This window comes from Oncorhynchus clarkii, chromosome 2 (genome assembly GCF_045791955.1).
Source record: "Oncorhynchus clarkii lewisi isolate Uvic-CL-2024 chromosome 2, UVic_Ocla_1.0, whole genome shotgun sequence".
Lineage (NCBI taxonomy): Eukaryota > Metazoa > Chordata > Actinopteri > Salmoniformes > Salmonidae > Oncorhynchus > Oncorhynchus clarkii.
The window spans coordinates 28,037,808-28,052,262 of NC_092148.1; the positions used below are offsets into that span (position 1 = coordinate 28,037,808).

The 14,455-nt window shown below is 41.1% G+C and overlaps 1 protein-coding gene across 2 annotated transcripts in view; it reads right to left on the reverse strand.

The window, feature by feature from the left end:
- LOC139365920 (CDP-L-ribitol pyrophosphorylase A) overlaps nt 1-14,455 on the reverse strand; it is a 31,772-nt gene that overhangs the window by 10,746 nt on the left and 6,571 nt on the right. For both annotated transcript variants that reach the window (XM_071102982.1, XM_071102989.1), the window contains exons 4-9: nt 12,115-12,219; nt 11,755-11,800; nt 10,974-11,071; nt 7,847-7,924; nt 7,548-7,640; nt 5,032-5,169 (exon numbers count right to left, since the gene is read on the reverse strand). In XM_071102982.1, the coding sequence (XP_070959083.1) occupies nt 5,032-5,169; nt 7,548-7,640; nt 7,847-7,924; nt 10,974-11,071; nt 11,755-11,800; nt 12,115-12,219 (558 nt within the window). The remainder of the gene's footprint in view (nt 1-5,031; nt 5,170-7,547; nt 7,641-7,846; nt 7,925-10,973; nt 11,072-11,754; nt 11,801-12,114; nt 12,220-14,455) is intronic.

The following is a 14,455-nucleotide window of genomic DNA, read 5'->3' on the forward strand; positions in this document are numbered from 1 at the left end:
TTGAAGGGTGCTACTCAAGATCTATAACACATCTCAGTTACCACAAATACACGTGGCATCTTAGCCCAGGAGAATTGTTGAGCTGTGGTTGAGGGTGATTGGGAGCGTGCCCGAAACCACAGTGGCGGTAGTCGTCCCATGATCCCCTGTGACCTCGGTGAAGGTGCACGTCCAGGTATGATTATGAGAAGGGTGTACAGTTTCGCCTGCCTGCCATGCGGACGGTGGACCTAAACAGGGAAGAGAATAGACCTATAAAGCCTTTCCTTTTTTCTTTCTCTCGCTTTTCTCTTTATTTTTTTCTTCTTTTCCAGGGGCTAATCTCTTCTCAGGTTTAAGGTATTCCTGGTCTGGGATCTTTGAGAAGGAAATGCGGGGCGGGTAAACATCAGGGCTCTCACTGCGGGGATTAGAGCGCCCATATATCACTGTGACAACCCTCTTTTCATGCGGTGACAGTTTTCCAAGACCCTGCGCTGGGGGGGATCCGGTGACACTTCCTATCGCCGCGGCAGCCATTGATAGGGGATACGATCAGTTTTCACACCGTCAGATCGGTTTACTGCACTAGAGCGTCTCCCAACTCTCACCACCGACAACTTCAGCCAACGGCTTAAATGGTCTGAGTGTTCAGTGTTCACACATCATGGCACACATGTCAGGTGTGCATCTTTGGTCAGGTAGAATAACACCATCGCAACAGGTCTGTGGAGGGGCTTTGATCACAGATCTTTCCACAAAGGCGGCAGTTCATTGTCCGTGACTCCATTTGTTCAGCTTGGGAGAAATCTTTACCTTAGGTAAACATAGGAATGGTTCAGCCACGCTGCGTTCCAGCTGTGGGTGTTGCCTTGAATAACATGAAACCACAGTCATGGCTCCTTTAAGTAGATCAACTTTGGGTCCAAAATACATTTTCTGAAGGCCAATGAGTTGGGGATGAAGAAATTCATAATTTGTATACACTTAAAATGGCACACATTTATTCATCTTTAAAGCTAAAATACTACTAAAATTTCCATTAATATGTGCAAAAGTGTACTGTGGCAATCCATTCTACTGTAGATAAATATAACTCAACCCCAGACATTCAGTTCTCCATTATCCTGTACTGACTTCAGGGTGTGTCTTGTATTCCCCCAGTATGACACATAACAGAAGCATTTCAATTATCTCCAATATTGTTCGTCTCTATCCCTACTTACTGTGGTTGAGAACAACCATTCATTTAACACCAAGTGTGAAAACACTTAGGGGGGAACAAGAGCTGTATGCTGTTAAGCAGGTAATTTTGGGGTCACATTACCTCAGACGTAGACTACACTATATTTCTCCTTCTCCTCCTCTCTAAGGACAAAGTCAATACTGAGCAAAAACAGAGAAACAACATGAACATTTAGTTTTGGGGGGATATGAAGAAACGCAAGGGGTCAACAATAGATCCCTGCGGGACCCCGCATGTAATATCAAAGACATAGTCTCCTAATGCAACAAAACTGTCTCCCAATAAGATATCAGTTAAAACACTCCATTACTGGTCCTGATAAATATACTACATGGCATTCAGGTTGCAGAGTATACAATGAAGCAATAGTGAAAATGTACTTCACTATCACCAGACACCATCAGGTAATTTCACTTGCAACTTTCACTTGCTGCAGTAGGGGATCTACACTACCGGTCAAAAGTTTTAGAACACCTACTCATTTAAGGGTTTTTCTTAATTTTTGTACTATTTTATACATTGTTGAATAATAGTGAAGGAATCAAAACTGTGAAATAACACATATGGAATCATGCAGTAAACAAATCAAAATATATTTCATATTTGAGATTCTTCTTTGTCTTGGTGACAGCTGTGCACACTCTTGGCATTCTCTTAACCAGCTTCATGAGTAGTCACCTGGAATGCATTTCAATTAACAGGTGTGCCTTCTTAAAAGTTAATTTGTGGAATTTCTTTCCTTCTTAATGCATTTCAGCCAATCAATTGTGTTTTGACAAGGTGGGGGGGGGGGGGGGTATACAGAAGATAGCCCTATTTGGTAAAATACCAATTCCAGCGCAAATAAGCAAAGAGAAATGACAGTCCATCACTTTAAGATATGAAGGTCAGTCAAAACCGAAAATTTCAAGAACTTTGAAAGTTTCTTCAAGTCGCAAAAACCATCAAGCGCTATGATGAAACTGGCTCTCATGAGGACTGCCACAGGAAAGAAAGACTCAAGAGTTACCTCTTCTGCAGAGAATAAGTTCATTAGAGTTACCAGCCTCAGAAATTGCAGCCCAAATAAATGCTTCACAGAGTTCAAGTAACAGACACATCAACTGTTCAGAGGAGACTGTGAATCAGGCCTTCGTGGCCGATTGCTGCAAAGAAACCATTAATAAAGGACACTAATAATAAGAAGAGACTTGCTTGGGCCAAGAAGCACGAGCAATGGACATTTGATCGGTGGAAATTTGTTCTTTGGTCTGGAGTCCAAATTTGAGATTTTTGGTTCCAACCTGGCCTCCCCTAATTCCCGACCTCAACCAAATTGGGATGGTTTGGGATGAGTCGGACCGCAGAGTGAAGGAAAAGCAGCCAACAAGTGCTCAGCATATGTGGGAACTCCTTGAAGACTGTTGGAAAAGTATTCCAGGTGAAGCTTGTTGAGAGAATGCCAAGAGTCTGCAAAGCTGTCATCAAGGCTAAGGGTGGTTATTTGAAGAATCTGTTTAAAACTTTTTTGGTTACTACATGATTCCATGTGTTATTTCATAGTTTTAATGTCTTCACTATTATTCTACCATGTAGAAAATATTAAAAATAAAATCCCTTGAATGAGTAGGTGTTCTAAAACTTTTGACCAATAGTGTATATTATAAGCAAGATAATGTGTTTCATTCCAGTCAGTGAAGGTTTAAAATAACAAATCTCATCACATTCGATTAGATTCTTGGGTGACATTTCACCCCGCGTTCTCCACAGTGGAATTATTGCAGCAGTCCCATAGAATGGCCAAATGTCTTGGCATACAAGGAAATTAAACATGACAAAATCTATACTTACAAATGTCAAAAGGGAAATCAGGCGAGTCTCCAACAATAAGAACGACTGTTTTCAATATGATATTTGAGACTGGCAAATACAGAGAGTAGGTTTACTGATCCTTATCGAGTTCTTACAACAAGAATCCCTCTACATGACTAACTAAAGAATTCCATCTCTAAACAGGGGAATTCAAGAACACCAAAAACAACATTGCTATTTAACATTTCGTTTAGAGAGAAAAACACTCAACAAAACAATCACTGACTTTCAATTTTTGTTATAATTACAGTGTGAATGTGTCAGTGAGTGCTTGGCTAACAGTCATAGATCAATGCATGTCAATTTGTTTTCACACAATGGTAACCTAAGGTTTGCTCTATGTAATGTACAGTATAGGAACTCTACATGCAATCTTGGTTAGGTTTCCCAGTCACGGAGTTACAATGTCTGATTGAACAGGGCCTTAAGTACATTTGGGATATTGTATTAAATTACAATTCATTAAATACTGTCCAGCCCTTTGGGTGATATGAAAATGAAATAACACAGAAGCAATGAGTTTAAGTTGGAGATGTGCATTAACATAGATATATTTGTACATATCTGGAGGCCAGGTGGACTGAAATAGGGAGTATTGGAAACCCTTTTTGACAAGTATGAATAAGCCCATCTGGGAAGAATTATCCTCAATATAACAGAAAACATATCACAGTGATTTATGCAAGGTCTTAGTCGGTGTTCCACTATCTGATAACGATAAGCATTTTCTCATAAAACTGGTACAGGAATGACTAATTAAGAGCATCACTCTCCATAGGTCAGTGGAAGACTCTGGCATGCTGGGAATCGCAGACCAAAGACAGAAACAACTGATAGCGCAATCAAACTCGCATGTGAAGTAGGTGCATCACACGCTTCCCCGTAAAGAATGCAAAGCACCTTGTTTTAATAAGATGACACGTTGACGTCAAAGACCGACCGCCGCATGTTGTCGACACTCCAAAAAAAATGGAAATCCATCTTCACTCCATTACTCAGGTTGAATCCCTCCTAGCTAATGCTGACACGGCTAAAATCAAAAGAGATGGCTGAAACCTCTCTCGATCTGCCCTGAACAGTGAGGTACTGCCATTGGTTTGTGATGTGTTATTGCTGCCAGGAAATTGAAGCTGTCATTTGTCCAAATAGCTCAATCTATAACAAACACAATGCTCACTGGCATGTATATCAATTGTTGCACAAACAAGATTGCAACTATTATATAATTATTTGTATTGTTGTTGGTTTTTTTGGAGGGGGGGGGGTTTCTATTGTGAGAACATCTGGCTTTTCTGTATCCTTTCCAGCTGTTGCGACGTACTGTTGTGGGTGAGCGCAACGTAGCCACAAGCCAGCAGTAATCCAATCGCTTCAGTAACACATATCCCGCCATCTCTAATCCCATGTTAGGAGTGTTTCACGTTCATATAATCATGTAAATTCCCGACAGAAACACATTTCAGGTCAACCACATCAACCCTGACAACTCCAGTGAACTTTTGACAGGCCAATGGGGAACCTCAAACACCATCCAGAGCAGAGCCTTCCCATCAGACACAGCTGAGGTATGTATGCGGTAGCGCAAACACTTGAACCAATGTGTGTGTAAGTGTAGCATGGCTTTTTCACACTTGGAGGACATCTTTATCCCTTGCATGTTTCTTTGATTAAAAACAAAACAGAATATCTGTCTGGATGGAAAGGTTAAAAGGTTATATTCCACACAAGTAAGCACAAGAACAAACACACACGTCCAACATCTAACACAGACAGAATAATTAGCCTCAAGTCCAAATGCACGAAGAGGCAAGACTCTGGAACAAGGACCTACACAGTTCTCATTGTGTTATGTTAGACTTTTTTAAAACAAGCATTCCAGGGGGGGCTCTAAATCCATTTGAGCAGGATGTAAGACCAGGCAAATTGAAAAACAATAACAAAACAAGGGGGCATACCTTTGAGTGATGAAGCTGGATGCCATAGACTAAAATATTTCCGAGCTTGGCTCCTGTGGCGAGCTCCATCATGGCCGCCGGCTCTCCTCCCATCGGCTCGCTGGCGGACAAACCGTCCTCCGACACGTTCAAATAAACCTATTAAAAGAAGCCACGCCACACCCAGTCAGACATGCATCTCCTGCCAATAATGACACTCTCTTACAGAGACTTAGAGAATGATTAAACCTTTGGATCAATTAAAGCACATTGTTCAAAACACTCCTAAGAAAGACGTGCTGCGAATGAACAAGCATGTTTATTTAAGATCCTAGTTTGGGAGGGATGTTGGAGGAGTGTGTTGTGGTATTCGGGGTAAACACACGTCGGATAGGACTCTGGGAGGTAGTAATGCCTCTGGTTCAGGTGGAAAGGCCTCACGGTGTTAATGTAGATAGATGGGCCCATCTTAAGACAGCATTAACCAGCACAGACGAGTCACTTAGTGTGTCATGCATGGGATGTGAAAGCATCTACACTGCTGCTGCAAAACTTAAGATTTCTAATTGGGCTGTTGACTGACGGCTCGACAGGGTGAATTCACTCCATTTATGTCTTCATATACAGGATGTGTGTTGTAAGCTCAATGTCAAATGTGTTAATGCATCTGTTATAAACCTTCTATTATACATCATTATATGACTAAGTCAAGTATTTCTTGAATAAGTAAAGTAAGTCACTTGTCATCTATCAACATCTGTTCCAATTCAAATAAGTGATATTATTGATTTGTTTTGCTGCAGAAGGTGCCAGTTTGGCTTAAGTGTAGACGAGATCATTACCAGGCACATACTAAATCAATTGCCATGCACTCTGTGAAACTCGATTATCTCGCACTCTGATTGCCAGGTCATTGTTTAATGCTACAGACTAAGCCAAGGTTTCCTAAACCTCGGTCCTCAGGGCCCCAAGAGGTGCACGTTTTGTTTTTTTGCCCTAGCACTACACAGCTGATTCAAATAATTAACTAATCATCAACTTTTGATCATTTGAAATCAGCTTTTTATTGTTAGGGTATAAACAAAATATGCACCCCTTGGGATCTCGAGAACCGAGTTTGGGAAACGCTGGACTAAGCCCTCAAGAAAGAACAACATGTGCCATCGAACGCCACTCAGATATCCCTCACTGTTGATTTTGCGTCCTCGCTTAAGACGGGGAAATTCTGAGATCGCTCGGTGAGCCAACTCTTGTTTTGAATTCAGCCTCTCACCTCACTAACTCTGTTTGGAATTAAGCCTTCCCATGATGCCGATGTTTAATGTAGGACATCCTTAAACTGCCATGAAATCAACTTAGGCCGGGAGTAAATGTATTTTTAATAAAGTGCTGGATGTGGGGGGGGTCCTAGGGTTCTCTACCTGTGAAAAGGGCATCTGGTCCACAGTAAGAGCTGTGGGGAAAGCTCAGACACAGATGCATTTACTCTGGTGTGGTGGAGAGTGTTGCTCCCACCCTAATGCAGCCTGGAACCTAGCTCCACACCACTAGATTGGAGCTGTGTGTGTGTGTGTACACTTGCGTGCACAGAGGTTCACTGAAGACCTAACAAGGCCTTGCAACACAAATCAAGGCAGGCGGTTTAATCAAGTTATCCTGCATGACATTTGCAATGATTAAAACCGAGTTGTTTTGAAGACGTAAAGACTCGCTTAGAGAAAATTCCAGAATGCAACTTCCCCAAGCCCAGTGCACCTTTTTCTCCTCACTTTGTTTTGGCAGTTGTGCTGTTGCCGGGGTGAAAAGGTAAAAATCACAAAAAGTAAACAGGACCTTCATAACGTAAATGTTTATTTTGGGTTCCAATTAGATCAATTTGCAGGGGGGGGGGGGTTCTACTTGGGCTGTCAAGAGTTAATGTTGCTCTGTGGTTGATATTGACATCTGAAACGAGCCAAACGGTAAGTGAAAGGAGTGAAGTGCTCTCAGGGGGGGGGGGTATAGGGTTTCTAAACAGCAACATAGTTTTGTCGGAGGGACCAGAGGTAGACTGCAAAGTGAACCTTTTTACAAGCGGAAAAGGGTTGCCTGGCCATGTAGTACATGTACCTTGAGGAAACTAGAGCCTGCCTGGACCAGACGTGTGCTTTAGAAAACACCCAGCGCAAGTTCATTCACAGTGTGGGAAACCTGAATGAGACATGATAAACGTCCACTAAGTCCACTAAGCACAGACAACACCCATATACACAATGTTCTCTGTTAACACTGCTAACTCACCTTGTTCTGAATGTGTGCGATTGCTACTGGGATACTCAAAGATCAGAGCGTTTCTTGGCCTTCGCAAGCGTACAGTCCATCCTTAAAGCAACATGGCCAACTCACCATAAAGCAAAGTGATCAGTAAGGGGTAAAGAGCCCCAAGCATAGAGGACTGAAGACAGTCTAATTTCCAGTACCAGAACGAGTGTTGGTAAGGCAACTCAATTCATATGAGGCTCTATTTACACATACATCCCCATGTGAACTCAACTCACCCAAATAATGACCACTGGATGCAGGAGTGCTCGGTCTGCCTCCTCCAATGCACTCAGCATTTTTCCAACTTCAGAAAAGCAAGAACTGTTGACCTATGGATAGAAAATGAAAAGCAAGTGTCAGAAAAGAGTGGAATATTGTTGAGTTGTCTATCTGAACAGAAAAAAAATTAACGTGCATAACCTTCCATTTCCAACGTGGTAATAACAAACATAACAGGAATAACAAACGATATCCATCATTTTGAAACAGGCTTAGTTATATTATGTTTTCGTAAACTCCTGAAGTGTGAACTTACAGAAACTCGAATAAAGTTCCACTCTTTTGACAGAGATTTGGCATCGTCTCCCATCAAGTCTGAGATCACATCCACCTCCTTGAAGAAAGACACAAAGAAACATTTTACAGAAATACTACATTAAAAAGTGAAATAAACCCAAATAATGATGTTAGTTAATGCTGTTAAATTCCATTGGAATGTAGGGGAGCTCAACTACAGTCCCGGAGGGATTTCCATGCTGGTATTCATTTCTCCCTGGCACTTAATCAATTAATTTCAGCCAGAACGTCTCAGTCCACACACCTGGTTACCCAATAATAAATGAGTCCCTGATTAGAAAGCAAGGACAAAACCAGCATGCATTACGTAGCTCCAGGACTAGAGTTGAACACCATTGATCTTAAGCTAAATTCTCTCCAAGGCTGGATGGCTCATTAGAACAAATGAAAGAGACAGGGAACCACTGCTGGGATCTCGTTGTCTCTCTGAGCTGGCAGAATGATAAAGGGTACAAAGAAGCCTGGAGAGAGAATTGTGGACGAGCCAAGTTCAATTTCATTACACTGTAAATCAAATCAAAATTCAGTGCAGTACAAAATAATAAAAGCATTTTTTGTTCACTGCAATTGTAACCACATTTTAGCTGAGTATATTTCAACAAATTTAGCCCTTGAATACAAATAGAATGAAGCTGTGTGTCCATTTCATGTCTATCTCTTCTGTCTTCCCAGTAATTCTTCCCTGGTCCTGTCTAACATTTCATACACAAGTGGAAATAAACACAGAAACAAACATCCACGCTCTGTGTTTGTCACTGACTGGGACTTGTACAATTTGAACCGTTTAGAATAACAATGACAGTTGGAAATCTAAATGGTTACGGGAAACATGTGGAGGGTTATTTGGTCCAGAAAGATAAGTCGCCTGTGGGTTCGGAGGGAAAACCATCAGTCAGAAATGTAGATTTGCAAGATTACATTTTCTGACATGATTTAAACAAGGTTAGTTGGGCATGAAATTCTGGAATGGGATGTTTGTTCAAGAGACAGGAGGTCAAGGACCAACTACAGGACACACCAGAGAGTCCGTGACCGAGGCAGAAATCAAGTTCCAGGCTGCCAGAGGAAAAAAAGAGAACTGCCCCAAACTATGAGTTTCAATTCAGAAAGTGGTAAGATGTTACCACATTGTTTCCTAGAAAAACCATATAAATAGCAAGTCCTATAAGGCTATAAAATAAAGTGTTACCTATTACTTTTTCAAACTATGAGCTGCTTGTTTGAAATGCTGAGAAACTCAGACAAAGAGAAAGGATAGACATGATTTGAATATAGTGATGAAAGTGTAGTTCAGTGAGCTTTGTCCCGGTCCAGCCCGAGCTGTTCCTCTATCTGGCTGTGTCCATGACTAAATATCTACTAGGTCAAGGTTCATATTTTGGAAAAAGGAGTGATATAATTCATGTTCTCCAAGATTGTATTTAATATTGAGTGAATATGAAATACTATCGTATACTAAGCTCAAAATGTTAGAGATAAGGAGGGGATGGAGGTGTTCTCCCTTCATCAGATCCTCCCTTCCTATCATGACATTAATGTATATTAGATTGGGCTCCGACACAAATTGACTCCGAGCCTAAATTAAAAATTAAAAAAGAGGCAGATGTTTCAGTTGCAGCTCTAATGCATTGTCAGAATTTAGTGGTTTTAGTGGTTAAATTCCAATTCCTTAGTCTCAGGAGACTGAAATAAATGTGACACTAATAGGTTTACTTATTAATCAAAAGAATAATGAACTATAGCTATAAAAGCTATTTGCTTGAATAACGTCTGGGAATGTATTTTAAAGGACAAGTGATCTGGGGTTATTGAGGAAAATACTTTTATAAACCTAAAAAAACAAACATTTTATTTGAGCAACATGTACAGAACAAGAATTAAAAGTGCTAACGAGAACATTGTTTATAATATATTACATATTAAAACAATTTAATGTATATTTTGTATCTTCCACTATGATTATGGGATCACATCCATATTCATCATGCTAGGAGAATCCCCTAATCATATTCTACCCACAATAACACACACGCTGCAAAATCCTCCACCTGCACACACACACTATCTGCTCGCCTCCAAGCTCCAGGACAGTTCAGGCTCTACCTCCCTTATCCCCTGTATTAGATTCATTAACGGCATTGATCACAAACCTAATTCTGCCTCCTCCATTTTCTCTCCTTTCATCTCCCTCAAACCCCTGGGAAGGATGTATCTGGTCCCAGACACGCGTGCACCACAACACAACCCTACCGGCCACCCGAGTGCAGGGAACGATGGTTCCAATCAAAGCCAAAGCCTTCGGTTCCTAGGATCCCATACAGTACATCTCAGGGGTCTGCCATGCACCACGACAGCTAGATCCGCTGCCTGTTTGACACGTACTGCCTGATGAAGAGCTTGGCACTGCTTCACAGGAGGATGAGCTGTCTGTGCTTTCCCTGTATCACCAAAACATTTCACCTGCCATGCATTTCCCCCCTCTGTTATCAACTACTGCGGGAGGATGTATACACACTTTCCGATATACGTAGGAAGGAAGAGACTCTCGGTGGCAATGTGGGGACGGTACGGTGGGAGGCCGGGGGTGTCCGTTTTAAAACGTATGAGAATGGAGAAGTGCAATGTGATTTGTGGGGACGATATGGCAACCTGTGACCCCTTCACCATGACTGAGAATGAATGGGAGACATGTCTTACAGGGACAGTATGGGGAAATAGGGAGCCAGTCAACATGACGGGCGAAGGGCGGTAGTGAAGAGTCATCGCTGAACACTCAATTAATCTGATAATTCCCATGGCATGAACTACATGACTGCCATCTGCTTTCCGTCATGCCGGGAGGTGGAGAGGCAGAGGGGGGATGGAGGGAGGAGGGTGTGGAAGCCTTCAGACAAGCTCCAATATACGTCTAACAGCAGATGGCAAGTCTAACCAGGGCCCACCCAAGCGGAGCTCACATGGTCTGGGAGAGGGGGGTTGTCGGAGGGGTGGAAGAAACATCAATGTGATGATCGAATGTAAAAATCTCACAAACATTGTAATTGTAATCATAATCATCATCATCATCATCATAATCATCACCATACCATGTCCAAAGCGCTCATGCTCCTCTGCAGAGCGTTGGCCAGCTCTGTAGCCTGTGCAGAGCCACCTGTGACAACACAGGCCGACTGGGAGAGAGTCTCTGAAAAAGAAAGTGTACTTTGACCACTTTTGCTCCAAATCTCCGTTACTTAGCAATGATAATAATCTTTAAACATTGTGATAATTCATTTAAATCGTCACCACTCGGGATCCAACTTGATTTACGTGGGGAAGTGATGTGCCAAAGACATACACACACAAAGATGTATTCTTGCATACGCTCCAAACACACACTAACAATGAATTCATTCACACACAAAGCTCTCTTGGTATAATTACTATGCTCAATATGTCATAATCCAGTTGGTCGGCCCAGGTGCATACAGAGGTAAAGAGTAGGACTGATGACTTTATGAATGTTTCCCTGACTGTGTAGAGACCACGATGGCTCTACCGTGCCCTGACTTGTATGGACGGCGTTCACATCACAGACTGCAAACACCCTCCCTTACTTTCTGACAAACCTAAACAAGACTTCATAGAATATCTTCCTGGGAGAACAATAAAAGACTATTCTATTTCTCGTCGACATCACTCAATTCCATTCTAAACTGGCATTGTCTAACACAGGACAAAAAAAACTGTTGTACAGAAAATAGTGCTAACGTACATTAGGTCTATAAAGTATGTGGTTTTTCTGTCGGAGGTAAACGACGATCATGTAAATATTGCACTTAACAGTATAAGTTGTGTATGAAAATATATACAGATACAGTCACATACCTTTGACAATGGACTCTGCTGCAGCCAGATCTCGTTTGTAGGTCACCTACAGGACAAATACAACTTAGTTTAACAACATTTTAGCATCACACCTGCTCTAAAAAGCTATGTTCATTTTTGTGAAAATATATTTAGATTCATAGGCCTTACCCCATTACTGGCTTAGTTAAATGCTATCAAAACCACTTTCAGTCATCATATCAAATAATATTACATACAATACACAATGTATGAATTCAAATCTGTACTTGTCCCTGTATAACAAACTAGTAATAAGCATACAATCAGAGCTAAGACAACAGCCTAATTTAGGCTTAAAGGCATTGTCCCAAACTGAGTTAGTGTCCCAGGCTGGCTCACCTTCCACAGGGTTGGCGGGCCCTCGATGAGCTTGGCATTGGTGCCACAGTACTGCAGAGCCAGATGAAGGCACTCGGTACCAAACTCAAAGTCCGACTCACTGCACTATGAGGACAGGACACAAGAAACGTGGGATTGTTGACGATGCATAACAAACTGAGTTAGTTCCCCATTTCATAAACAGAGTTGAGCAAGTCTTCTGGGGACAAACAAAGGATAAGTCACAAACTCACATCGACCATAGTTACATCTAAACAGATATTTCACCTAGTTGGCTCGGGAACTCTAACTAGTGACGTTTCGGTTATTGGCCCAACGCTCTTAACCACTAGGCTACCTGCCACCCCAAATCAGAAGAGAGTTGAGTTCCTAACACTGTGGCCCAGTGCAGTGAGAACACATTGGAATCAGATTGCCGTTGCTGTAGATCGCATTGCATTGAACATTTGATATAAGCAATGAGCTCATGCCTTTTAAGATATTGTGGTTGACTACAAAGTCTAAATCAAAGTAACTCATGCTACCTGAGATAATATGCAGGCAATATTTTATCAGGATTATTTTTCTCAGGACCCTGGAACTGAAGGGAGAAATTACAGGAGAAATATGACTGCGTCCTGTGGTAATTGAACCTGTAGCATTTTCTCCCGGTACAAAGGCGTGCACTGGGGACAGGATAGAGTGTCTCCCCTTTGTCTTTTCAGCCCAGAGTTCTGCCAGGCTCAATGCATGTCAAACTACAAATGTGAGGCTCACGCAGGTTTTGGGGGAAATATGTCCTACAGTGCTAATTTGACAGACACCTTACACTTTCCCAACTTTGATGGACACAAGTGGAGAGGGGGTGGGGCACTCCCCATCGTGCCAGAGCCTCTCATTTTCACAAATACACTTACATCACTACAAATTTGCCTTCATTTTCGGTGAAATGCTACTTGACTGGCCTTGACACTCTGCTTCTCTTGCATCCTGCTCTCATTTTCAGAGAGAGTTAAAGCCAAAACCAACAGGGCTCCCTGGAAATCTAAAAGGTGTATGTGCCAGGAACCAAAATAACTGCAGACAAATTGGGCTCCAATTGGACCCATACTTCGGCTCTTAGTCAAGTCTTCCTACGTCCTTCAAAACACTGGTATCTGCATCACCATCTAAATCGAGCCAAGGTTCAAATAGCAGAGCTCTGAAGTATCTGGGCTGTTTGAAAAATAAATATGGTGAATTTTTGCAGTGATGGATTTGTGATGGACAGAAATTATTACAACATAAACGTTCTAAGCCTGTGTTTTAAGATAAGAATCTACACGTTTATGGTTTTGGTCAAAGGGCTGATTCCTCACAAATCTAGAAGAAGAAAAGAATATTGGAAGGATTTTCACAACATTTAATCCATAGAAGGGTTCTTTGGAGGAAGGGTTGTTGATCTTTGTATCTTCAAGCACAATTGAGAAATAATTAATTGAAGTTGGAACATGTGACATTTTGGCCTTACCCAAGCATAATGTTTCATCTGTAGGTGCTACAAAGAAAAATGTGTTTCATTTGAAGCTTTGCCGCTGGTTCTGTAATATGACTAATAATTTGATTTGAATAATGATTTTCTTACATTAATGAATATTTAAAAATGGAAACATGAATATAGAGAATATATCATTTTCGATTTGACAAATGTTTCAATATATTATTGAACATAATATACTCTACAGGCATATCAAAGTTCCAAAGTGGGATCTCTGCTAGTTTTGATGTTATGGACAATTGTATACAGAGAAATTGTCATAGTAGGCAATGTAACCAATCACAACCATCCTTTTACTTGTATCATTGCACATCCTGCAAATCACCAGCAGAGGGCAACTGTTTTGAATCGATTTTCACATTCACTGTTTGTAATGCTTACAAATTGGATCATAACGCAAACAGTAGAAGAGATCCCACTCTGGAACTTTGAAATGCCTGTGGAGTATATTATGTTCAGAAATATGAAAAATGTAGCAAATCAAAAAAAATGATGTGTTGGGGTAAGCGTTACAAAAGTATTGCATTACACTAACGCATTACTTGTATCAGTAATATAACAAGTTACCGTGTTAAAATATTGTAATACTATAAGTTACTTTTTCAAGTAACGCATCCAATACTGGCAAATTGGGCCACCTTGATTGGCAAAGTGGGACAGTTAATTATTTATTGTAAAAGGAGGATAATTGAGAGAGTAAATAATATATATTCGTGATAAACATAAATTATTCATACAAATTAAATGTATTAAAACACTTTAGGTATTTTTGTGGAACATTAATAATCCACACAAAATACTCTGCAATGTCAAAGTAGAAGAAAT